This window comes from Podarcis tiliguerta (genome assembly GCF_965153285.1).
Source record: "Podarcis tiliguerta genome assembly, chromosome: 6".
Taxonomy (NCBI): domain Eukaryota; kingdom Metazoa; phylum Chordata; class Lepidosauria; order Squamata; family Lacertidae; genus Podarcis; species Podarcis tiliguerta.
In genome coordinates, this window is record NC_139539.1 from 95,579,920 (window position 1) to 95,607,335 (window position 27,416).

The 27,416-nt window shown below is 45.7% G+C and overlaps 1 protein-coding gene across 1 annotated transcript in view; it reads right to left on the reverse strand.

Annotated features, from left to right (window-relative positions):
* The window catches only part of NMNAT2 (nicotinamide nucleotide adenylyltransferase 2), a 66,960-nt gene that overhangs the window by 10,761 nt on the left and 28,783 nt on the right, over positions 1–27,416 (reverse strand). The window contains exons 2-7 of the mRNA XM_083446544.1: positions 17,496–17,584; positions 16,036–16,103; positions 8,553–8,631; positions 5,568–5,694; positions 3,748–3,828; positions 1,108–1,152 (exon numbers count right to left, since the gene is read on the reverse strand). Of these exons, the coding sequence (XP_083302670.1) occupies positions 1,108–1,152; positions 3,748–3,828; positions 5,568–5,694; positions 8,553–8,631; positions 16,036–16,103; positions 17,496–17,584 (489 nt within the window). The remainder of the gene's footprint in view (positions 1–1,107; positions 1,153–3,747; positions 3,829–5,567; positions 5,695–8,552; positions 8,632–16,035; positions 16,104–17,495; positions 17,585–27,416) is intronic.

The following is a 27,416-nucleotide window of genomic DNA, read 5'->3' on the forward strand; positions in this document are numbered from 1 at the left end:
TAAAGGATAACTGTTTACAAACTGCTTTGAGATCATGAGTTCTTGAAACTACCATATCCATTCTCAGAAAATAATGAAGAATCAAAATTAGTCACTACTTAATCAGGGACTCCTGTGGGAATGTCCTATAATGCAAGCCACATCCAATTTCGTTTTATTTTTGCACAAAGTATCTAGTACTTAATAATGAGTTTTCGCTTCTCTGACTAAATCTGCATGAATCTGATTATATCTGTTCCCAGGCCCTGAACTGCACGATCGTGGAAAAACAATCTTTGGAATTTAAAGCAAATGCAACCCTTGCTCTTCCAGGGCTTGATGAGAACAGAAATTTCTCCCTCCACGCTGCCAGTTTAGCCACCAGAGCAAAACAATAAGACTTAAGACTCCTGTCACTCTGGGTCATAGAATCATAGAAGAGTTGGAAGAGACCACAAGGGCCATCGAGTCCAACCCCCTGCCAAGCAGGAAACACCATCAGAGCACTCCTGACATATGGTTGTCAAGCCTCTGCTTAAAGACCTCCAAACAAGGAGACTCCACCACACTCCTTGGCAGCAAATTCCACTATCAAACAGCTCTTACTGTCAGGAAGTTCTTCCTAATGTTTAGGTGGAATCTTCTTTCTTGTAGTTTGGATCCATTGCTCCGTGTCCACTTCTCTGGAGTAGCCGAAAACAACCTTTCTCCCTCCTCTATGTGACCTCCTTTTATATATTTGAACATGGCTATCCTATCGCCCCTTAACCTCCTCTTCTCCAGGCTAAACATGCCCAGCTCCCTTAGTTTCCCATCGTTTCTAGGCCTTTGACCATTTTGGTTGCCCTCCTCTGGACACGTTCCAGTTTGTCAGTGTCCTTCTTGAACTGTGGTGCCCAGAACTGGACACAGTACTCCAGGTGAGGTCTGACCAGAGCAGAATACAGTGGCACTATAACTTCCCTTGATCTAGATGCTATACTCCTATTGATGCAGGCCAGAATTGCATTGGCCTTTTTAGCTGCCGCGTCACACTTGGTTTGCCTGTGAGAAACCCTGCTGGGGAAGAGAGCAGCCCCACCACTTGGAAATGGTACCCATTTTTGCCCATGGATAATGTTTACTTACCAATCTCTTCATATCTCATCACTGTTCCCAAATTTGCATTTTCATCTAGAGAAACACAAACAAAAGAGAAGAAAAAAATATGTGTCAGGGTGAAGATTTCACAGAAGACCAGCAAGAAGGGAGGCCCCTGCCGGAAAGAGAGATTCTGTCCATGAATTCAGAACACTGATTAGAATCATAGACCCACAGAGCTGGAAGGGACCTGAGGGTCATCTAGTCCAACCTCCTGCAATGCAGGAATCTCAACTCAAGCAAGTTTGTTTAGAACAACCTTAATTAAAGCAAGGTTGTTTAGAGTAACTATTCTGATTTGTTTGAATGTTTCTGAAGCAAATAAAGGGAATTTCATCTATCTTGAGCAAAATTTCAACCAGTGTGTAGATGTTCAGCCAGATGCTCAAGCACCAGGCCAGGTTGTGTGACTTCCAGGAAAGATCTCTAGTCTAAAATGTGCTGTGACAGGTCCTGCCATTACCACAAAAGGCTCTTATCATCTGCTGCACTTTGGAGCAAAGCCGCTCACTGCTATGTTGATTGGGGGGGGGGCAGGATGAAGAACAGAGCTGGGTGAAATGAGAACCAGGCAAGAATAATATATTTCTCAATAACTGGTTGCTGGACAGAGGCAGTAATCATCCCAATCTATAAAAAGGGTCCTATGGCAGATCCAGCGAGCTACAGACCCATCAGCCTCCTCCCCATTCCCAGCAAATTGTACGCCAAACACCTCCACATTAAACTAATTGACTGGATGGAAACTGAGGCAGTTCTGGCAGAGGAGCAAGCCGGCTTCAGACAGGGCAGAACAACAATAGACCATTGCTTCGTATTAGCACATCTCATTGACAAATATGTCAATAAAACACGTGGGATTCTATACGCAGCATTTATTGACCTAAAGGCGGCCTTTGACTCGATTTCACGAGTCAAACTTTGGGCGAAACTCAATGCTACCAACATTGACAAAAGATTACTATTCTTGATAAAAAGCCTATATAAAGACTCCAAGTTATATGTAAGAGCCTCAGTAAATGGGCAACTAATTGGCCCTGTACCAGCCACCAAAGGAGTCAAGCAGGGTTGCATTCTAGCCCCAGCCTTATTTAACTTATATATCAGTGACATGGTCAAACACCTAACATCCCCAGAGTTCCATGCCCCCAAACTGGCCGAAAAACCAATTTCAGTGCTCCTCTATGCGGACGACGCGGTTCTCTTATCACGAACTAAAGTAGGCCTCAAAAGGCTACTAAGAGAATTCTCAGCTCACTGCAGGAGAGATCAATTGGTGGTCAATCACCAAAAAACTAAAGTCATGGTCTTCGCTAGGAGACACAGACATCATAGATGGGAGATGGACAATCAGCCAATAGAACAGGTCAAAATTTTCAAATACCTTGGAGTAGTTTTCCAGTCAACAGGGGCCTGGGAGGCCCACCATAAATATGCTAGGGAAAAAGCATCTCAAAGCGTCAAAATACTGTCTCGCTTTTACTTTACGAAGGGGGGCAGACATATCCCAGCAGCTTTGGAGGTCTTTCAAGCAAAACCCTTGGCACAACTACTCTACGGGGCCCAAATCTGGACGGGAAATCATTGCCGCACACTCGAAACGGTCCAGTCTAAATTCCTAAGACAGATTCTAGCCGTTCCATCATGCGTACCAAATGCGGCCCTACGGCTGGAGACCGGCCTCCTCTCCGTCGAGACCCGGACCTGGATAAGAACATTCAACTATTGGCTTCGTTTAAATTTAAACCCATCCGGACTATTACCTCTAGTAGCACGAGACGCTCATAGAAGTCGGTGGTCCAAAGTAGTGCATCAAAAACTACTTACATGTGGCCTACAAGCACAGCATCTCCTGAAAGTGGGTCTCCCCAAGGCAAAAACCATTATCGATCAGCGCTTGAAGGATATTGAGCAGCAGAATAATCTGGCCTATATTAAGAAATTTAGTGCTTGGTACGCTTATCTGCCCCCCTCCCATTTTGATTTTCGGGCACCTTATTTGTCTACCTTAACCATTCCAAAACTTAGGCGGGCCTTTACACTGGCCAGACTAAATATGTTACCGTCAGCTGTTCTTGAAGGTAGATATCAAAAAATTCCATTTGAGAACCGGCTCTGCCCCTGTGGAGCTGGCTATGTAGAGACGGCGTCACACGTTCTCTTGTCTTGCTCCCTATATAAAGATCTTAGGGACGAGACCATTACGCCGCTCCTATCTGCCATCCCCGGCCGCTCTTGCGAAGCCAAATTGTGCTCACTTCTAGCCGATCAGAACAGCTCGACAACAGAGAAGGTTGCCAAATTTATCGAGAGAGCAATGAGACTGAGAGCTGGTATCTGAATGATATCAGTGTGGTCACCCGGATTCCTCGCCTGGGTTTTTATGATTATTATCATTATGTTTTATTACTATTATTTTATTACTTCTGCCAAGTTTTAAGTACTGAGATTATTAATTTACCTAGGGTTTTAATAGGTCACAAGATTTTAACTATATTTGTAATGTACTCCTGTTGGTGTTTGTCCTTTGATGCTATGGCCTGTTGGCTATGCAAATAAAGTTTTATTCATTCAATAACAGGTCACAACTTCTAACTGGCTGCAAGCAGTGGCATTTCTGGAACATACCCACAAAGGTGAAACGCTCCATCGGTGGACGAACACAGCAAATCCTGCTCAGGCTTTCTCCCACCTTCCCCAAAAACTTTGCTGAAAAAGGCAAGGAGGGAAAGCAGACAGAAAGAGAGAGAGAGAGAGCTCAGCAGCTAATACAGGGCGACAGCAGCCTTGTGATTCAAAAGGAAACAATATTTGCCTCAATTCAACGGCTTTATCACCTTTGGAAACAACCAGGTTTTTTTGCACATTTTCTAAACTTTGAAATCATTGTTTGTCTCTGAGGGTTTTAGCCAAACTTAGTTTTTTTCACCACCACATTTCTTTCCTTGTACTGTATCATAGAGTGAAAAATGCTTATAATATTTGAGTAAAATAGAGCAGAATGAGATTTAAGCCTGAGTAACTGCAGATATGCAATGTTGCTGCTTTGCAACCCAGTCCTCTTCTTGAAAGCAAGTTACACTGATTTAAGCAGAAGTTACTTCTACATAAATTCCACATTAGATTGCAGGCTGAAGAAACTACATACTTCACACACACACACACACATTCACATATATAGAACTAAAACCTAGTAGGTGTTTTTCTTTTTTAAATAAAGAATGAAGAACAACCTTCATAAGCTAAGGAATGGCTGCATGTGTATATGTAGCTGAAGAAAAGATCTATATTGAAAATAAAATAAAACAAAACAAAATACCTTTAATTGAGAATTGCCCTCTTGGCTTGAATTGTAGAGACAGCAGAAAATGACAGGCTAATGATGTAGTTTCGGCTACAGGATGAGCTGGCTGAGCAAAACAAATATCTAGCTCTTGAGGCAAAATGAGAAGCATAAACAATGGCAATTAACTTATCGATGGGAAATGCCCATTTACAAGAAGGGAATGTCAGACATGGATTGAGATATGGGCAACTCTCCATGCATTGGTCATGTAGGAAGTATGCTGAAGACTGCCTGATCACAGGGCGCATGCCCAGAGTTGGGGTGATATATACAAAGTGCCTTATCATGCGTGCTATGAGAGAGAATGCTATGACTGGATGTTCTGAATCTTTCTGTGGGTTTATGAAGTTATAATTGTTTGCTTTCTCAAGTATTTGTATGGTTTGTGCTACTTGCATCCCACCTGAGCACGCAATAAATTGTTTTCTCCTCCAAGTGTGCCTCTTCTCTGGTGCCCAGCCACCGAAAGGACACATTTTCATGCACCTTTCTCCACCAGTCCTTTTCCTGAACAAAATTGCTCTCAGAAATTCCTCTCCGAAGTTCCTGGGATCCCAGCTACAAGCCTACATGGATGATTGTGCATTTGGAGCTCTGCAGGGTGGAAAGCAGCTGGGGAGCAGGAAAATGGCTGGTGGGAAATAGCTAAGCATCCCTCCAGCTTGTTGCTCATTTGCTCAAAACCCCAATCTCCCATGCCTCCTGTTTCATTAAAAAAATATGCTGGGACTTTTCTACATACATTTGCAAGCAATGTAGAGTCTTATCCTATGCATGTTTACTCATAGGTAAGTCCTAAATTCAACAGGATTAACTTCTCACTAAGTGTGTGTAGCATTGTAGCCTTCGTTTATTTTGTATAGACATCATTTGAATTAATAATCTAATTTTAGACCCAGATTCAAAGCTGCATGCAACTAGTATTGAGCAACTGCAGGTGACCCAAGAGAAGCTCGTCCACACTTTGCCTGTCCCATGCCTAAGAAGCAGAGAGCCAAGGGCTTTCTAGGCATTAGTCTGAGCAGTTTCCCATTTGCCTTGCTGTTTCCCCCAGAAATCGGAGCACCTTTAGAGAACTTGGGTGCCTTCTGTTGGAACCTACCTGCGGTGGGCTTGTTCGAGAGGTTGCTGTTCTGATAGATAGGCTGTGGGGACTCGTTCTGAGGCTGCCCAATCACTGGGGTCAAGGAAGGTGTGTTCACGTTGGAGAGGATGCAACCAGTCACTCGCTAGAAGAAATGGTGAGTGTTAGTTGGTATTTATGCATTCATTGCTTATACGTCGGCAATCTTTGACATCCTCTCCAAGGAAGGCGTGGTAAAGCACAATTAACATAGTTCTGGTATTCTTAAAAAGAGCATTGAACAAAATGGATGTTGATTTGATACATCAAGGCATTTCTTAAGCAAGAGTCCACATTCAAGACCACTTAACACAGACTAGTTAAGCCTTCACTGCTAGGAGATCTCGAGTATGCAATCTGGCTTGTATGCAATCAATGACCCATTGATGGGCCCTGAAGATTCAAGGGAAAGGGGAAAAGGGGGAAGGAAGGAGCATTGATCACTCATGACTGAAGTCAGCACACCTACTCTGCAAAAAAAATTAATAAATAAATCCTTAAACCAAATGATTTTTTTTTTAAAAAAAAATGCATTCTGAAGTAAGCAGTCTTTCTTTTGGCCACCAGAGGGTACTCAATTCTTTCTTTCCTTCTTTTTGTAGTTGAGGAAACAGAAGATACAATGCATTGTGCATATAAAATGGTAGGTGAATCTACTGCTTTAGAAATGAATTGCCAACATCAGTGGTGTTGAAAAACCTGTCACACAATGTAAAAACTTCACAGAGAAACCATATGCAAAGATCAGCATGGCACCTGAGCATCATGCAGAGTGAGCATGAATCACTACTGCAGTGTGACAGAATCTCAGGACTAAACCACAGCTCTCCAAACAGAAGACTGATGCAACCATTAGGCAGAGTGAGGTGGTCATCTCAGGCAGCAGATGGAGGGTGTTGGGGGGTGAGGTGAGGTGCTGAAAGACAGAGCTATGTGCCCCAGGCACGGCCTCTCCTGTGCCCCCTAAGCTAGGCTGCCGCTCACAGGCGTGGGGGGGGGGATGGAAAGAAGGATAAGAAGGAAAGGAAGTCAATTTTAAAAAGTCAACAATTTGGGGCAAAATGCTAACTTGAAATTGGCTTTTGGAAATTTCACCTGTGATCTGAATGCAACAAAACCTTTTGTGCTGGACTGCCTTCCCCCAATGCACTGCTCAATCTCTAAGTGCTCAAAGATTACACAGCAAATGCATTTGTTTATATATGGGTGCACAGGCCTCAAGTGCAGCAGATGACCATTTTGAAAATGGCCCAAAGCACCCTTATAAATGATTCCTGGCAGGTGAAGCATTGGATTGGGTGCCTCTCTCCCTCTCTGACGCATTCCCCAATGCCATTAGGCTTGGCACTCTGGGCTGCCTGCTCCCGTTCCCCCACTTCCTTGCCAGGACTAGATCGATGAACAGAATAAAGGTGTTTAGAATTATTTTCTTGAGCATGAATTCTAAGAGCTGAATCAGCACACCGGAGCAGAGCCTTTGTCATTAATGAATGGTTGGAAACGTGACATGGCATTGGGAGGTTGGCATGGGTATTTTAAGGAGGAGTATCATACCACTTTAGTCGTGCAGTTGTAATTTGGTAATGGTGCTGAGAGCTGTTGGGAGACACCTATTTCCCTCACACAGCTACAACTTCCAGAAGAGGGAGAGAGATTTATTGTGCACATGAGCAGGTTCCCAGGCTATTGATGTAGTGCCGCAATAGTCCTTCCCCAGTCCTGCTGCTGCCATGCTACCCAGAGCTAAGACAAGATTTAGCCTTACTTTCTATCCACACCTGAGCTTGTGGTTTATCTCATGCCAGACAAACCATGAGCTCTCTGTAACCAAGGTTTGCTCCTGATTTACTGCTCACTGTGTGAGGTACGGACATAATACCAAGCCAAACCGTGGTGCAGCCCCAGGTAGCACGGCAGCAGCCAACAAGGGGAGGATGCTGAACGAAGCCAGTCTGGGAACCTGTTCACCGGCTGGTTTGTGCTAAGTCATGGATTGGATTGGCATTACGTCCAAACTGTTAATATGAGCTGGGTTTCCCCCAGTAATGAAGCGTTCCTGCAAAGTGTCCCAATTTGGCTGGAACAAGGTAATTTTGGGAACTGCCTCTCACAACTTTGCTAGTGCATGCCAAGTAATAAAATCCTAAGCACTGACATTTTGCGAGTGACAGTAAGAGCAGTCTAGCAAAAAATGTGTGTGAAATTTAGCCACCAGCTCCCCTTCCTCCGGGCTCTTTTTTGTCACTTCATTTTCTGCTCTTTATCCTCTGTACAACTTCCTTACCTCTGGGTTCCCTGTACTTCAGCATGCCGGGCATTTCTTCCCAGTACTGAGAACTCCTTTGTGTAAACATCTTAATCCCAGCCACACGGCAACTGTTCCTTCACTTGCTAAAACTGCTTTCCAAACTGAACGTGTGGAACTCTGCTGGCTCAACCACTCAGGATCAGAGGCTTCACTGCCACCATTGCAATACAATATAGCTGCATTTATGTCAGCTGAATGCTTATAGGGAATACATATAGCAAAGTACTAAGGTTTTGGGGCTTGTTTGTTTGGCCAGTACTGAATATACTACAATTTCACCAGGCATTCCCAAGTACTTTCAAGCCCAAGGGCTACAAACTTTCCTTCTTTCTCTTTAGTTCTTTCTTTTACAAGAAAGCTAAAATTCTCTGGATACTGAACTTTTATTTCTAATGAAACAGTCTGTGTTTATGCAGAGTTATGGAACATTGCCTAGGAATCCATTCAACTTGCAGCAGTAGCAGCAGCAATGAAATTAAATTAGATATGTACATCAGACAAAAAACACCTCAATGTACCAATAATTTGTGATTAAAGTAAAAATGGAAAGTGAAGCAACGATACCTAAGTCTATATTTAAAACAAATCCCTTCACCTCTTCAGCTACCTGCCCCGGTTCCCCCAGCCTCCACTATCTTTCTTAGCAATCAACTCACTTTCATCAGATCCCGGTGATGTTCCAGTACACTGCAGGTGGTCTGCCAAGTATCCTGATAACATTCCCAGGGGTCCACCCTACAGTGAGAAAAGGAAAAAAAAGTCTGCCTTGACAATCACGAATCATGATAATTGGTTATTTTAATTTAATATACCACAGTGCGAATACATAAACTGCTTGTCCATTTGCAAATATTCATTTATTATAGTTGGACTGAGAGATTCCTGCTGGTCTTCCACCCAGATTACTGATTAGGTCCACACTCAGGCAGCTTCGGGAGTTTCTGAAATGCTTGGCCACTTCTGCAAGGCTCCACGGTGGTTAAAATGCTTCTTATTCATCTGATGCACACACAGCAGTACTAATTTTAAAAACCTTATCAGGGGAGACAGGGATATATCAATCAGCTGTATTGTTGTCTCTACTCTCCAGTTTATTGCTGATTATTAAATACAGCATAAATTTCAGGGGTCATCTCTACTCCCGTCAGATAATTAATCAGAGGGTGACAGTCCCAGGAGTCTTAGAAGGAATCTATGCCTTTGATTTGGGGTTTACTGCCCTGGCTTTCAAATTCCTTAACTTTCACTTTTGTGAAATATATATATTTCCCAGTTACTTAGACATGCAGCATTCAACCCTTCCAGGTTCAACCCAATGATCATCTGGGCCAAAATATCTGGAGGTCACCAGTTTAGGGAAGGCTGATCTCTCCTGCTATAGGAACCTTTTCTCTTTCTCTTTTCACTGAAATAATTATATGAATGTAATTAAATCATGTTCATTTCCAACTTGCTCAAACGAGGGGTTCATTTTTATATTGTATGAGTTTGTGGGTGCCAGACTTCCTTAAATTCCTGGTTCCAGTAGATGTTAGACTGGATGCCAGACCTGTGTTTATTATGCCAACATGAATTAAGACAGACCCATGTTTATTAAGCTGTGTGCTAAACACTTCTAACCCTTTAATTAAGGCAAGTGTTAACAGCTATTTAAGCCAGGCTAACTTCCTGGTACTGAGACATGGGTAGTGCTGTGGTCTAAACCACTGAGCCTCTTGGGCTTGCCGATCAGAAGGTCGGCAGTTCGAATCCCCGCAACAGGGTGAGCTCCCGTTGCTCAGTCCCTGCTCCTGCCAACCTAGCAGTTCGAAAGCATGTCAAAGTGCAAGTAGATAAATAGGTACCGCTCCAGTGGGAAGGTAAACGGCATTTCCATGTGCTGCTCTGGTTCGCCAAAAGTGACTTAGTCATGCTGGCCACATGACCCGGAAGCTGTAAGCCGGCTCCCTCGGCCAGTAAAGCGAGATGAGCACCGCAACCCCAGAGCCGTCCAGACTGGACCTAACGGTCAGGGGTACCTTTACCTTTAACTTTAACTTCCTGGTGAGGTGATGGGCCATTAAGAAGAACAAAGGATCAAGGGACTGCTCCTGAGATGGCAAATGGATGGGGCAGCTCCCTCCCTCAACGGATAATGCCAGAGATTAGATTGCAGCTCAGAGATGAATAAGGGCAGATGACTTGGGGCTTGTAACTGCAGTTCTGCCCATCATCATGCCAGGCTCATTAGCCAATGGTGTGAATAAAATGCTTCCTGTGGGTGCACTGCATTCCAGAAAGACAACTCCTAAGTGGATGAGCAAACCTGACAGCAAGCTGGAACGCAGAAGGACTCTGCACAGGACTGTTCTGCTAACAGGCTACTTGACAAGAGTAATATCTGTCAACCAAAGCCAGCTTCTTACAGAATGAAATAGCAAGGCACAAAGAATACTCTAAAACTGGGTTCAGCAACTGGAAGCCCTTGGACCAAACCAGACCACCAGAGAGATGCTACATGTTCCCACTTCAGGGAGGAGGCAACTGAACTCAGAGGCAAAAGAGAAGAATGGAGAGGGAATGACAGGAGGGTTGGACTCGATGGCCCTTGTGGTCTATTCCAACTCTATGATTCTATGATTCTATGACATCATGTCTTCCTAGCTGGCTATGTTGGGTTGCACCTGTAAAAGGTAACAAAAGGGATGGCACTGGGGTATTTGCCATACAAGAAAAGGCTAAAGCAGGTGGGGATTTATAGTCTGGGGTGGGGAAACTGCAAAGTGGGGATATGGCAAAAGTTTATGCAACTGAATGAATTAAGAGAGATTATGATTTGGATTTCTCTCTGATAGGACCCAGGATCACCCAATGAAATTCACTTGCACCAACAATGCAAATGACTTCACGCAATCAAGACTGACTTACAGAATTCATGACCAAAAAAAAGTGCTGATGCCCACTATCTTAGATGGAAACCAAAATGTCAATATTCTATTTTGCATCCTCTTTTTATATGGCACTACACTCATGTCAGGGACGCGGGTGGCGCTGTGGGTAAAAGCCTCAGCGCCTAGGGCTTGCTGATCGAAAGGTCGGCGGTTCGAATCCCCGCGGCGGGGTGCGCTCCCGTCATTCGGTCCCAGCGCCTGCCAACCTAGCAGTTCGAAAGCACCCCCGGGGGCAAGTAGATAAATAGGGACCGCTTACTAGCGGGAAGGTAAACAGCGTTTCCGTGTGCGGCTCTGGCTCGCCAGAGCAGCGATGTCACGCTGGCCACGTGACCCAGAAGTGTCTCTGGACAGCGCTGGCCCCCGGCCTCTTGAGTGAGATGGGCGCACAACCCTAGAGTCTGTCAAGACTGGCCCGTACGGGCAGGGGTACCTTTACCTTTACCTTTTACACTCATGTCTTTCCGAAATCTTTCCATAAAGTGCCACACCAAAGGCTAGGCATAGCAGTCATGGGATAAGCGGACAGACAAATCCTCTTATGGGTCAGTAACTGGATAAAGCAAGGAGGTGAGAATAAGAGAATGGTCAGTTCTCCCACTGGAGGGGTGTAAGAAGGGGGTTCCCCCAAGGAGAAGCCTTGAGACGTGTGCTGCTTAACTTGTTCTTGAAAGACCTGGAATTAGGAGCAAACAGCAGGTTGGCCAAGTATGTGGATGTCACTAAATGGTTCAGGGTGGTAAAAGTTCATTGGCACCTGGAGGGTCGCAAGTTAGCCACCCCCTGCCCTCGCCTTTTATTTTATATTTCCCTGTGCCTCTCAAAGTACATTTACTCATCTCCTGTAATTGCTTCTCCCCCTCCTTTCACAGTATCCTATTCTCCTGCAAATCGCGTATTTCTTTCATTATTCCAACCTGTTCATTTTACATTTTCCTCTTCCTCCAACAACAGCCTTCCTCTCTTAGAGCCAGTGTGGTGTAGTGTAGTGGTTAAGAGCGGTAGTCACGTAATCTGGGTAACCGGGTTCGCGTCTCCGCTCCTCCACATGCAGCTGCTGGGTGACCTTGGGCCAGTCACAGTCTCTCAGCCCCACTCACCTCACAGAGTGTTTGTTGTGGGGGAGGAAGGGAAAGGAGAATGTTAGCCGCTTTGAGACTCCTTAAAGGGAGTGAAAGGCGGGATATCAAATCCAAACTCTTCTTCTTCTTATACCCTCCCTTCCCAATACCAAATATGTATTTATTGTAACCCCTGGTTTGAAGCAGGAGAGAAATTATAATGAGGAGGCAACATTACAGGAGGAGAGTTTAACCCTTTCGTCCTATATCATCTCCTATATCATCTCAATCTTACCCCCAAACCTGCTGTTTGTCCCACAGTGGAAAACATACAGGCACAAGCATCCCATCTAGCTTGACCCTAAAAGGCAGTTGCAGCAGACCCCTAAAGTGGCAAAACGCCAGTTCCAGCCCCACTCTACCTGAAACCCAGGATGTTTCCTCACTGACATATCTCAGGGCCTGGGCTTTTTCAGAATGTGGGAGCTCATTGCAAAAGAATGCCAAAATTCCTAGGATCCTCTACATCCAACTCAGATTGGAAAGGAAGGAAGGAAGCATCAAAATCTCACAGGCTGAGCCAGCAGCATAAAGGTCCTAATTGAAAACTTAATGAGCTACTAAACTGGGCTGTTTCTCAAACATTTTCTTAGCAGCTGAACTTCTTTTCTTATACTCTCCACCTGAGGTTTTCAGAGTTGTGAACTTGCTAATTAAGACACTCTCACTAATAATACTGTAAAGGTTCATTCATGCAGAGTAGGCTATCTCAAGGTAACAGAAGGGCTGGAAAAGAGGTTAGCCCAGGTTAACTCACCCCAGGTGAGGTCCTGGGGCACTTTCATTACTGCATAATAAAGCAACTGGGTTAGGTTTGCAGAAATTGCAACTAAACAAGCCAAACTCTGCTGCTGACCAGTCATAGATCACAGACTGCCAAGGACTCAATAGATCTCCTAGCTTTGCTACCTACCAACAACGGCAACACAGGAGATGGGGAAGCAAAGCACCGAGCAGGTCATGGTGGTGAGGAGCACTGGGTGAACCACAAGGTGGGAAATGCAGCACTAGATTTTCTTAACAATGTAAAATTAAAGAACAGTGAAATACAGTGGTGCCTCAGGTTCCATACGCTTCAGGTTACAGACACTGCCAACCCAGAAATAGTACCTCGGGTTAAGAACTTTGCTTCAGGATGAGGATAGAAATCGTGCTCCGGCAGTGCGGCAGCAGCGGGAGGCCTCATTAGCTAAAGTGGTGCTTCAGGTTAAGAAAGTTTCAGGTTAAGAACAGACCTCTGGAACGAATTAAGTTCTTAACCCAAGGTACCACTGTATAAAGAAAGTACTTAATTATCTGTAAATGCTCCTGAAGGAACCGGACTATCCCAGGGAAATTTGGTCCTTACTGGCTTAGATAGTGCAGGGATGAAAAACCTGCCTGGAAGTTGCAAGACTGCGAATCTTGTCCTCCCTCAGCACTGGCCACGCTTGCCAGAGCTTCTGGGAGTTTGAATCCAGCAGCATTTGCAGGGCCATAGCTTGCCCACCACGGAGCTAGTGGCTCAACATTTAGTGGGCTTAATCTGAATTGACCTTTACTAGATGGGCTGCTCCAGTTCCTGGAGAGCTTAGAGGTGAGTGGTTCCCAAAAGCATTTCACCACAAACCACTTGAGAATCTTTGGGGGTCTCGATGGACCACTTAATGGTTTTTTTGCCTGCTGCGCAATTGTCGTGTGCTGTGCCAGGTGTTGTATGATTCTTAATTGTATTTCCTCCCCACCCCCCTCTTTTTATATATTGTATTGTATTGCATCACAACTTGAATTATATAGAATTTAGAATAAAATAAAATAAATAAAAGCACTAAAAATGCAATTAAAATATCAACATAAAAATTAAATACAGTGGATGTGCTATCTCCCTTCAACCACAAATCTACAGACATGCTGCAGACCACCTGCATTAAACTCAGGTTCCACTGTACTGGCAAAAAATTGGAAAGGAGGTACTATCCCACAAAAGAAGATTGGTTAAATAAATTATGTGATTATATAGAATTGGCAAAGTTAACAGCTGCCATAAGACACCAGACAAATCAGAAACTAAGGAGTGAATGGCAATGTTTTGAAGACTATATGAAAAAACACTGGTCAAAAGATAACATGCTAATATGCATAGATTAAGTATGTAAAGCTAAAATAGATAGACTTAATATATTAGGAATATCAGGGGTAAGATATGAAAGATGCAATATTAAAAAGACTGTAAAAAATAAAGAATGTTGATCTCTGGGGGAGGGAAGCCTCAGGGGGAATTTGTATACATGTTTTTGTTTCTTCTTCTGTTATTATTTTATCTTTTATGTTAATTTTTACTTTTGTGTGTATGTTTTTAAGCAAGAAAATAAAAAAATGAGTGGCAATTGTGTTTTCCATACAAGCTAATAAGTGCTTGCCAACAGCTACAGATGCTTTGTCTCCCCTGCTGGCCTTGATGTAGGAACATGGATCTGAATGTATATCTTCATATTCTATTTGATCCTTATAGATCTGTGATCTCTTGCTCTGGCCATCCCAAGTCTAACCTAAAGCCAAAAGTTTTTGATTTGCCTGCCAGAAAATGCTTGCAGAATGATGAATTGAGATCATCTGTTACACAAAGATTTACTCTCTGGGTAAATCTACTATTAATGAGAAAACTGCCTGCTAAAGAGTTACTGTAGTTCTAGCTGTTCCTTAAGGTGTTATTTTACTGAAAACCTTTATATCCCTTTTCCTAAAGAGCTCAAAGCAGCTGAGAAAGGAATATACAAATACAACAATAATACAAATGACAAATGATAAAACAGGAGAAGACCAGCAGATAAAACAATTACGAACATTGGTGAAAAGCAACCAAGCAGCCTCAATGTAGGCAGGAAGAACAGAAGGATTCCCAAAAAGAAAGGTCTTTGCACTGCAGCAGAAGACCTGCCAAGGAAGAAGTGAGGCAGACCTCTCTAGGCTGCAAGTTCCAGAACTTGGGTGCTGCCACCACTGGGAAAATGACCTCTCTGTTGCCCCTACTGAGCAGTGGCGTAGCATGGGTTGTCAGCACCCGGGGCAAGGCAAGTAATTTGCGCCCCCTAACCCGGTAGGGGCAGAGAGCTGTGAGTGTGAGCGCGCCCCCCCAGATGTTGCGCCCGGTGTGGCCGGCCCCCCCTGCACCACCCCCCACGCTACGCCACTGCTACTGAGGCATGAATTTAAAGGGCGGGCAGAAGGGCTTCTGTTAATTATCATAATACTCAGGCAGGCTTACGTTGCCACTTTCCTTAGCTCATGTACAAATCAAACATATATTTGAGAAAAGGTAACATGAAACCTGAAGGTTCTTCTAAGTCAAATATTTCAGGTAGTTAAGGAATTCAGTACTCTTTCATTACATCCTCAAGTTAGGGCTCATCGACCCTTACCTTTTGCCCTGGCGCTATCCCCATGAAAACCTGCTCTTTAACGCTGCATTGGAACAAACAGAAATTCAGGTTTGAAGCATGGTCCTGTGCCTAGAAACACAGCACTAAAGGAAGTCTGGATGAGCCCTTAATATGTCAAGCCTTGTTTACAGAGCAAGCCTATGCATGGTTTCTCAGAAGTAAGCCCCACTATGTTCCGTGAGGATTTCTCCCTAATAACTGTGTTCAGGGCAGTTGCCTCAAACTCCTGGTTGAAGAATATGTAAAAAAACATTTCCTGTACTCTGAAAGGATGGGTCCAATTAGCTTCACAGTTACTTCTGAACACCAATGAGGCTTGCTCAGTACATTGCTGAAAAACGTCTTTCCTGCATGTTTGTGTGTATAATTTTAAATTGTAGTGTAAAAGCTGATTCACATGCTCTAATGATAAGCTCAGGCCAGAAACTTGGTGATGGTGACATGTGCACTGCCTCTTGCACAGAATACTTCTCTGAATAAAGTTGACCCCTCATCGTTTGTTGCATCTGAAGTCGCTGCTTGCATGCCTGTCTGCATGTTTCTGCTTCCATTAGGAGGAAATGTAGTGCCAAGTCAGAAAGACCTGTTAGATCATGGAGGGAACATGTTCCTGTGCTCCAACCACTCAGACATTGCAGATAGCATGCTTTATGTGGTACCCTATCATACCTTATCCAGTCAGAGGACTGAACAGCCAGCTGGCACATTGTCAGGCGATGTCGGCTGGAGACCAGACCCTGTAAAGAACATAAGGTTGTCAGCAGAAGAAATGGAGGGAGATTCCACAGCACTGGACTTTTCGAAAGTTAAATATGTCTTCACTTAAGTGGTTCACTAGACTTGGGCCTGGAAGCCATTGCAGCATTAATGGGTAAGAGTTGGACTGGGGAAACCTGGATTAGCCATTAAGTTCCCATTAGTCATAATTGGTCACCAATTCATAGACAGACCTACTTCGCAGAATTGTTCCACACAAACAGCTCCTAGATCTTCTGTAGGGTATTACTTTGGTGGTATCTGTCTGCCTTGAGAAACAAAGGAGTGCACCTCCAAGGGTGAAGTCAAACTGCTGGAAAATCACTGTGCCTGCTGTGGCCAGAGACTGGTAACTTAAAGCTGCTGCCTCCTGCGTTTTTGCCTCCTCACAAAGTCTGGGCTTTGTGTATGGAGGTCCTGGGCTGCCCAGCCAACAAGACCCGTCCCCCACTCAGGCTCGCTGATGTGGTCCCAAGGAAACCAGAGCAATACAGAGCAGAGCTTGGCTGCAGGAATTGCTTGAAGGAGGTGTACAGGACACCATCCAACCATCTTAGAGACTCCACTCTGGATTTGTGTAGGGGCTACTCCTTAGCCTTTTCTTCTCCCGAAAATGTCCCTCAAGGCAGCAGGTACAGATTTTTCCTCAGGGTTTACTCTGAAAGACTTTCTCATGAATGAGTATAGGCACAGAGGTTTAGGATCAGAGTTTTCCTTCTCCTAGATGGGCTACTTTCCCAGGTTGACGAGCCCCATCTGTAGCTACATTTAAATTTAGCAATGAACTATATTTCAAAAATATGAAGTTGCCTTATACTGAGTCACTACTTACACATTTTTCTACGGTATAGCTAGGGCTACTGCAGGGTGTTTGTATGAATCCTGCATACTAATATGGTAGTATGCCAAATTCTGCTTTAAAGGATGGCCATAAAACAAACAAAAATGCACATGAGCAACTGATAACAGGATTATCTGGTCCATAAAGCTGCCGCCTTCACTCTGTCTCACTCTAGAGGGTTCTAGAATCAGCTGTGATCGGCTCTTTCCCACTCTGTTCATAGCCTTATCACAACATCACTTCTGCGCAAGGACAGCCCTATTTTACCTCACAGGGAATCTGTACCTTTAACAGCCTCATGACAGGCCGATGTTCAGCAGGTACAGCATTTCACAGCTGCATCTCCGTGACAAAAAGTGTTGCACCTGTTGGGAATTTCTGCCTGTTTTACCACCATTGAAAAAGGAAAAAAGTGGCACCTATTCAGCTAGAAGCCTTAGGAACTGCTTCTGGGTGCCACCCGCATTCATCATGAATGGATATTATATTGGCAGCATCACAAACATTGGAAAGAATAAAAGGGCTGACCCACCTGCTTCCCGTAGGAGTCATGTACAGGTGAGACAATTCCACCAATGACAATGAACCTTCCTGTCTTGTGCAGATAATCCCGGGCTCTTTCTAGTAGAAAGGAAAGGGCGACAGGGAAGAGAGAAACAAATGAGTATTTAAATTCTTTTCACCAAATATGAAAAAGCAGGCCAAACCAGTCCAAATATGTGCGCACAGAGGACTGCAACGCTTTTCAAAAACAATGGATCTCAAAATCTGTACAAAAGCCATCAATGAATTCTGCCTTGTTCCCTAGGACCCACCTGCCCCTGCCTTGAGGAATCTCTCTGCCCATCTTTATCTCTGTAAGATAAATTATTTAAATCGAGGAAACTCTTTATTTACTGTGTTTGCAGTTGTTTAAGATAAAACCTATTATCTTTTGCCATTTTTATGGACATTTCCTGCTTGTTTACAGATAGTTGCCATAATGATATTATCTTGTATCGACTGCAGTAGTCATTGTATCACCACCCTGTTCATTGTTTTATTCTTAATTTCCCCAATTAAGCAAGGCAATATTGGTAGCTCTAAAGTCATTGTACCCATTGCAATGGCAGCCATGTTGAATTTTTAAACTTGCAACTCCTCATTTTTGGAATTTGAAACATGACTTTGGAATTCAAAAAATATTGTGATTAAATTAATAAAATTTAGTTTTGCTTGGTAAGTAAAAGGTGTGTAAAATTGCATAGAAATATTTTTAAAAGATTGCCAAGTACTTGCAATTGTTGTTGCTATTATTAATTATTATTAGTTCACATTACTTAACTTTTTCAAAGGGTAAAAATAAAATTATTTGGTTTCCCAAAAGCAGTTTATGTGCTTCTTCCTCAAACACAGACTTGCCAAGTTAAGTGTCCAGTCACAAAATTAATAGCATATTTAAGTTTATGGAGTGGCCCTTTTTCCCATCTCTCTCTCTGTTGCAGTATAACTAAGTACCCTGTGATTATATCTAGCCCTACGCCTTCAGGGAGTACAGCATTTCTACCAACTTTGCAAATAAATAAATAAATAATAACAATAATAACAATAATAATAATAATTTATTTATACCCCACCCAACTGGCTGGGTTTCCCCAGCCACTCTGGGCAGCTTCCAACAAAAGATTAAAAATACATTAAAACATCAGTTTTAATTTAAATGTATGTTATATATAAATTAGTAAATAGCAACTGAGTGACGTATTGTCCAGTTGGCAAAATCATGCCAGACATTCCTTTGCATTCGTCTGTTGACTCAATTATCACATTAAAGGAACGTCTGCACACTTTAAAACAAAACCAAACCACAAAGCCTTATCCTACTGACACAGTTTGCTTAGTAGCAAATATAGGCCAGGCATGACAACTATGATGGGACAAACCTGCATAATACACTTTGGTTTGCAAATATTCAAGAAGCAGCAATATATGGTGGTAATTTTCAAACCAAAAGGACAAGAACAACTGAAGCTGCAGGGGAAAGCCAGGGGAAGCTTCATGGGAGTCAAAAGGATTCTTTAGTTGATTAACTGGTTAGTTGATTAATTGGTTAATCAATGTTACTCATCTTTTTCATAAAAGTTATATACCGCTTGATAGTAAAAAATGAATAAACCTCAAAGCAGTTTAATTAAAAATTCTTCAACAACAAAAGACTGCCCTTGATTAAATTGGGCGGATCTTTTTTTAATAAAAATGTTTTATTTGATCAGGTGATGGCCCTAATCTAAACAAACAAACTAACTAACTAACCAGTAGCTAAGAGAGTGATTGGGAAATCTCCAGTCCAAATCTTCCTTCACCTTCCTAGGTCACCTTACACCAACTGCTCCCTCTTAGCCTCAGCCTTGCAATCTACAGATGATAGTGCAGACCTACCTTGCAGGGTTATTGCAAGGATGACTGAGATAGTGTATGCAAAGTGCTTTGAAGAGCAAAGCACTAGATAAGCAGTCAGTATTTTTAGCAGCTGCACGCAAGCTATTTCAAAAGCAAGACTACAGTATCTGGATAATGGCTGAGGCCTTGAAACTACAGCAAAAAAAACACACAAACAAATCAACAAACCCAAACATGGTACATTTCTGATGAGAGACTCTGTGACAGAGAGAACTTGGAATTCAGTCAAACAAAAATGCTGCCTAGTACATAACAAAAGGGTTGTACGTTAAATCTTCTAAAGCTTTTGAATTCAGAAAGCTCAGGCCGTCACTCTGCCTTAATTTTATCCCGGCTGTCCTTGCCAAAACTCCAGTACAGGCACTGCAAGCCAGTCAGACTGTCAGCCTTAGATCTCAGTATTGTAGCTTTGTGCGTTCCCTTGTCAAAACCTTCACACAAAGTTGGATCTCTGCTCTTAATTCTGGCTGTCATTGGCCTCCCAGTTAATATATATATCCACAAATAGAAAGAGATAGAGAGAAACCACCCTCTGCACTCTGGGGGTTAGCAAAAAACACCTGCAATTGTTCCCCAGCTGTTCTTAACTTCATATCCTAAACATCCTGGGATTAGAGATTCTGAAAAAAAGGACTCCTTTCTTTTACCCTGTCACAATAACTATCAGCCAAATCTCACAACTCGTGGCTAAAGCAGGCAGTAGCGAGGCGGACCTTTCCATTTGGCAGAGTGAGGCAACTGGCTCAGGCAGCAGATTCTTGGGGGTGGGCCGGGACGGGAATCAGTGGCAAAGCCTTGGGCAAAACCTGTGTGTTCTTAAAGGGTCTCCATTCAGGTGCAGGGGCAGAGGCCATCTCATCACAGCTGGCAAAGTAAGACTCAACTGTCAGTCCAGTTGGCTTCTATATTGGGAATGGGAGCTGCTTGTCCTCTCATCCCACACCTCAGGCAGCAAACTTTCTCAGGCTGGCCCTGATTCTTGGTGATTAAATGCTTGCAAATGGTTGGCAGGGAAAGATAGTTAACTAGGCCTTACAGTCTCTGGGTGGGGTTCACTCCTACCCTTCAAGTATCCCGATTTTTCTGGAGTGGTTCTGGAATTACAGAAGGCACCCCGGCTTCTGATTTGACCCCCCTCCAGCAGCAGCAGCAGCACCGGGCTCGAGGGGGGCGAGGAGGAGGAGGCAGCGCTGGCCCTTGCAGCCAGCGCTGGGCTTGCTGTGGCTCCTGAGTGTGAAGCCGGCTGGGCTGCTGTGGTCGCCATGTCAGTGCCCCTGCTGCTGCCAGAAGGGAGGGAGGCCAAGGAGAAGGCTCTGGGCTTCCCCTGCCCCACACGCCCCCCACCTGCTCACTCCCACCAGCCTCCCCTTGACCTCAAGCAATGGAAAGAGGAGGCGGGGTGGGGCAGGGAAAATTTTGCCCTCCTCCTCCCTCAGTAAGTGAGTAGCTAGGGAGAAACTACAATTCCCAGGCGCAGCCGTGCCTCAAGTAGCTACTGGCCCCCGGCACCTCGCCATGCGGGAGCAAGAGTCCTGGGGGGCGTTTGCTTCCCTCTCTCCCTTGCCTCTGACCTCCAGGGAGGGAATGTCACGGCTCCCATCGGTGCTTCACCCACCAGCCTGCTGGCTCACGCAGCAGCGCGGCAACCAAAGATGTTCATCCCAATTTTCATCTCAGAAGTGTTGGAGGGGAAGGGTTCACCTAACCAGCCCCCTAAGCAGAAGCCCTGCACAAGGACCTCTGCTTGCACAACAGGGCTTGCCCCACATTCCCACCCCCACCACTGGCTTAGAGGAGAAGTCAGGGTGGATGGGGGGGGGGGTCAATCCATCTGCCAAGCTGCAATGCTTGTGCAGATGGAACAACCAGAACAGCATGACGCTAAATTCTACCCACTTTGTCCTTTGTCCAGATCAGGGGTCGGCAAGGTTTACCCTGCCTGGGCTGGTTCACTCCAGCGGAGATCCCTCCGTGGGCTGGATCGCGAACGTGCCCACAATTTCCAATGTCTGCACAGATGCAATTTCCGGTGCTGCAGAAGCGAGTCCCCGCGCTGCGCTGCTTCACCGGTTTAGTGCAGTGTGCGGGGCTCACCAAGCAGGCGGCTCGGCTCGGGGGTCAGTTAAACGACCCCTGTGGGCTGCTTGTGGCCCATGGGCCTGAGATTGCTGACCCCTGGTCCAGATGGACATTCACCAGCCAGCAGCTAGGAATTGCTCGCTGTAATGCATAACACAGCACAACAGTGTCTGACTACAACTCATAAGGCAGGCTAGTTTTAGAGAGTGGCAAGGTCAAGTGCCTTTTTGGAGGTGCCAAGAATGAGTGGCCAAGGGTCCCACCCCAACAGCACTGACATTCTTAATTTGCAGAAACAGCAGCCAAGAAGTTCGGAGGCAGCATCAAATAATTATCTGTTTGCAGGCCCTACTAAGCTCATTGAGCTCATGGGTTGTGGAACTATCTATAATCATAAAGGGAGAAACTATACACATTACAAGGAAGGCAGGTAATTCCAATATAATATTGGGTCTGGGGTGGGAGGTAACGATGGGGGAGCAAGTACGTTACCTTATTTGCACTTCTGAAAACAACATGCAAACTGAAAGGCAGCTATTTTTCCAAAGTTCCTGCTTCTCTAAATTTTCACAATACAGAGCTATGTGTGCACAAACATACACAAATATGTATATGAACATTTATATCAAGATGTGCATACAAGTTGTAAGTTGTTTCAAACTGTTTGTAACATCTTAATGTTGTAACCCATCTTGGGACTTCAGAGTGAAAAATGCATATATTGGTATTTTTTTTAATCCATTAAATTAGGGGGATCTACTTTCAAGGATGTGTCTATTAAGCAAAATTTCATACAAAAATGGGTCTATCCAGTTAAATTTACAATGAGATCCTAACAAAAAATTTTTGAGGACTTTTATTTTTATTTTTAGTTGGACTGAAGAGAAAACAAGAATTTGTAGGGGAGAGAAAGGGCTGGTAGGAAGGATTAAGCACTCTTTCTCCCTACTCCCAATTCCCCCCAACATAAACCCCCTCTGCCCCCACATCTTTGTAACCTTAGCCAGTGCTCTTTTACTAGAAAAAGAGGTGCCAGAACTCACCATGAACACCTCCCTCTTTCTCTTAGAATGCCAATGGCACCCACCTGAGAGGTGCCAGAACTGAGTTCTGGTGAGTTCCCCCTGAAAAAAGCCCTGACCTTAGCAAACATGGGTGTGATGGGATGAAGAGCTGCTTGTGTGTAAACTGCAAGTCCCTCAGAGTTTGAACAGGTTCTCAAACCTCTGCCTTTGACGGAGCCCCTCCAGCATGGCTGCGTCAATCGCTAGCAGAATCCGAAAGTGGTTGCTTTCGGAAACGTTTCCAACATAAAAGCTCCTTAACGGAAACACGTCTTCTGGACTCTCTGCGTGACAGTTTCCGGCGAGGAACGGGTGTCCCTATAGGAGGTCCTGAAACCTCCCCACTGTTTTCGCTGGCAGCATCTCTGAGCCATTCCTCCGACTCTCCTTCCCTTGACGTTCCTGTTCGCCCCCTACTGGTTCCCTCTTCAGGTGTCACGTCTCTCTCTACCTCAGAGAGCCTTGGCACCTCCTGTCCTGCCGATGGCAGTTCCCTGACATCCACCTCCCCTCCAGGGCCCCCTTCACCCCCTCCCGTCTCCTCCCCTACGGGTTGGGAGGAGGTAAAACCCCGGAAAGAACCTTCCTCATCGTCTGAAGTTTCGAACACCTTTCTCCACTTGTTGTGGTTCCTAGTCTCTCGGTACTCCTCGTCATCTGAGTCCGTTCCTTCTTCCAACTCCGACTCCGCGAATCCTTCCAGTTCCTCTTCCTCGTCTGTGGTGCCGAAATACTCCCTCCTAAACCTTGCTACCGGCTGTGGTTTCCTCGGGAATCTTTGGTGGAACGTTTCTGTTAAAACCTCGTCATTGACCTCCTCTGCAGTCACCCAGGTGTTTTCTGACTCCGGTTCCCCTTCCCACGCCACTAAATACTCCACCTGATTGCCCTTCCACCTGGAATCGAGGATTTCCGCTACATGGTTACTGCTTTCCCTCTCTTCCAAGACCGGTCCCCTGGTGTGCTCCCCTTCACCTCCCCCCTTGTACGGTGACAGTAACGACCTGTGGAACACTGGGTGCAATTTCATGTGGCTGGGTAACCGGAGTTTGAAAGCCACTGGGTTGACCTGCTGAATGACCTCAAAGGGTCCCAATCTCTTGGGTCTTAATTTTTTACAACCCCCTTTGAACGGCAACCCTTGGGTGGACAGCCACACCTGATTCCCCACCCTTATTGTTTCACCTTCCCTTCTGTTCTTGTCTGCCTGCTTCTTATATTGTGCCTTGGCCCTTTCTAAGTTGAGCTGAAGCTGACGATGGATCGCTTCCATCTCTTCTACAAAATGTTCGGCCGCTGGGACGCTCCATCTCTCGCCTCCCTCCCCTGGGAATGCCCTGGGGTGACACCCGTAATTGGCCAAAAAGGGGCTCATTCCTGTGGACACATGCTCCGCATTGTTGTAGGCAAATTCTGCCAGCGCCAGCTTTTCGACCCAATCATTCTCTCTGTCATTGACATAACACCTCAGATATTGTTGGAGGATGCCATTTGCTCTTTCCGCCTGCCCGTTGGTTTCAGGGTGCCGGGCAGTCGAAAAATTGACTTCCACGTGCAGCAAGCTCATGAGCTTCCTCCAGAACCTGGAAGTAAATTGTTTGCCGCGGTCTGAGATCACCCTCAAGGGGGCGCCGTGCAGCCAGAAGATGTGTTCTACAAACAACTTCGCTGTTTCTTCCGCTGTGACTGCATGCGAACATGCTACAAAGTGGCACATCTTAGTTAACAGGTCCACTACTACCATGATGGCTGTTTTCCCCTTGGATTTGGGCAGATCCGTCATAAAATCTATTGATACCGCCTCCCAAGGCCGTTCGGGCGTGGGTAATGGTTCTAGTAACCCTGCCGGCGCCCTTCTTTCTCCCTTGGCCCTCTGGCATTGGTCACACCCTCTTACATACTCCTTTACATCTTCCCTCACCTTGGGCCACCAAAATTCCCTGGTGACCATCCACATGGTCTTGTGTTGTCCAAAATGTCCCGCCGTGGGACTATCATGCAACTGCTTGAGTACCCTCCCTCTCAATTCACCTTCTGGTATATACAGTGCCCCTTTGTAATACAATGCCCCGTTTCTTTCCTCAAAACCCTCTGGGCTCTCACCCTCTCCCCTGAGACCTCTGAGCTTATTTCGGGCATATTCGTCATTTTCCGTTTCCTCCACCAATTCTCGTCTCCCCACCAGCGCCGCCCCACACACCCAGCGGTCCTCAGGAATGACATGTCTTTCTTCGATTGCCCCCTCCCCCTCCAAATACTCTGGTTTGCGTGAGAGAGCGTCCGCCCTGACGTTCTCCGGGCCTGGTACATAACAAATCTCGAAGTGGAATTTGGAAAATTCCTGTGCCCATCTCACTTGTCGTTGGTTGAGTACTCGAGCTGTTCTCCAATACTCCAAATTCTTGTGGTCGGTGCACACTTGCACCTTGTGTCGTGCCCCAATCAATAAATGTCTCCACCTCCGGAACGCTTCGTGAATGGCTAGTAGTTCCCTGTCATACACCGTGTAGTTCCGCTCGGACTTATTCAGCTTCCTCGAGAAAAAGGCACACGGTCTCCACTCCGCCGTATTTCTTCCCGGCTGAAGAAGTACCGCCCCTACCGCTCTGTCTGACGCGTCTGTTTCCACTCTCATGGGCTTCTGTAGGTCCACATGCAGAAGTTGTTCTTCCGAGGCGAAAGCCCTTTTCAGTTCTTCAAAAGCTCGCTCTGCCTCCGCCGTCCAAACAAATTTCTTCTTGCTACTGAGGCAGTCGGTGATGGGCGTCGTCAAGTGTGCAAAGTTCTTAATGAACTTCCGATAAAAGTTCCCAAACCCCAGGAATCTTTGCACATCCTTCTTGGTCTTCGGTGTCTTCCATTCCAGCACCGCCTGGACCTTGCCTGGATCCATGGCCAATCCTTTGTCTGACAAGCGGTACCCCAGGAATTCCACCTCCTTGGCATGAAACTGGCACTTCTCCAGTTTCACCCACAGCTGATTGGCTTGCAGCCGGCCCAACACTTCTCTCACGTCCCTCACATGCTGCTCTTCATCTTCCGAATACACCAACACGTCATCCAAAAAGGCCACACAATTCTTGTAAAGTAACGGTCCCAAGACGTGGTTGATAAAACTTTGAAAGCATGCGGAGCCGGCTTGGAGACCGAAGGGCATTACGAGGTATTCAAATGCTCCCAAAGGGGTGAACATGGTGGTCTTCCATTCATCCCCCTTCCTTATGCGTATCAGATTGTACGCCCCCCGCAGGTCCAGTTTTGTAAAAATCTTCCCCTTCCTCACCCTGGTCAGAATGTCATCAATTCGGGGCATAGGAAAAGCCAGGGGTTCCGACACGGCATTTAGGGCCCTGAAGTCAACTACAAGCCTCGGCTTATCTGTGTTTTTTTTGTCCACAAAAAACACTGGGCTGCCCCCCACCGCTCGGGACTCTCTGATGAAACCTCGCTTCAGGTTTTTGTCAATGAACTCCCTCAGCTCCTGCATCTCCCTGTCTGACATGGCGTACAGCTTGCCCACTGGGAGTTGAGCCCCAGGGAGTAGGTTGATTTGACAGTCAAAGGGTCTATGCGGCGGCAGTTTGTCCGCTTCCCTTTCGCTAAATACGTTGCTCAGATCTGCATATTGCGGAGGCACCTCCCCTTTATTCATTACCTCCATCCCAGCTAGGGTGAGCCTGGCTCCCCCTGGATCCTTCCCCTGCTTGCAGTGTTCTAGGCAATGCGCTGACCCAAAGGAGACCACCCTCTGATGCCAGCCCACTAGAGGATCGTGTAGTGCCAGCCAGCTCATCCCCAAAATGATGGGAGCTCCTCCCAAGGTGGCCACATTAAACGCTATCCTCTCGGTGTGCCTTGCCACCCTCATTATCATGGGGACTGTCTGTTGGTTCACTTCTCCTCCCAACAACTCTCTGCCGTCAATCGTGGTCACCTGCAGGGGTTTACTTAAGGGGAGGGTTTGTATTTGGTGCTCAGCTGCGAACTCCTTACTCATGAAATTACAGGAGCTGCCTGAGTCCAGAAGGGCCTTGATCTGTAGGGGGTGTCCGTTTGGCAGCTCTAGCAACACCTCTATCACTAGAGCAGGTCTGGGAGGTTCTGGTGAGGGCACTTTCACTGCTTTTGAGCCTGGCTGCTGTGCCCCGACGGCAGCCAGGCGTTGGCTTTTACTTGCTCCTTGCTTTCCTCCTCCTCTCCCCCAACAGCTCCTGCCATGCCTTGCCATTCCTTTCTCCGTGGACAGACTCTGGCAAAGTGTCCTGGCTGTTGGCAGAGATAACATTTCTTGGCGCTCTTTCCCTCCTTCTTCCGCCCTTCACCGATGTTTGAAACTGCGCGCGCCCGCGCTGTTCCCACTTCCATCGGCTCTGCCGGCGGGAAAGGCTGCTCTGGAATGTCTGGAATGCGGAGCTCCCTCCAACGTTCTCCTTTCCCCTCCCGCTTCTCCAAAGCCCTCGCTTCCTGGCGCGCTCCTATGGCCAGCGCGGATTTAGTCAGCTGGTCCATAGACTCCGCTCTGGGGGTCCGGGAAAGCTCATCTTTTAAGGACGAAGACAGTCCTTCTTCGAAAAGCATCTGAATGGGCTCCGCAGACAGGTCCCACCCCAATCTATGAATCAACATAGTGAACTCAGTCCAGTACTCACGGACAGTCCGGTTCCCCTGTTTGCAAGCCATTAACTGCCTTCGCACCCCTCCCTGCTCAATGTCGCTGGAAAACATCAGGTCCATGGCACGGAAAAACTTCCTTGTGTCCTTTAGGATCTCATTATTTGCTGCCATCAAGGGTCTAACCCAGTCCTTCGCCCCTGATTCGAGATGGCTAATTACAAAAGCCACTCGCGATTCCTCATCAGGGAAGTCATCAA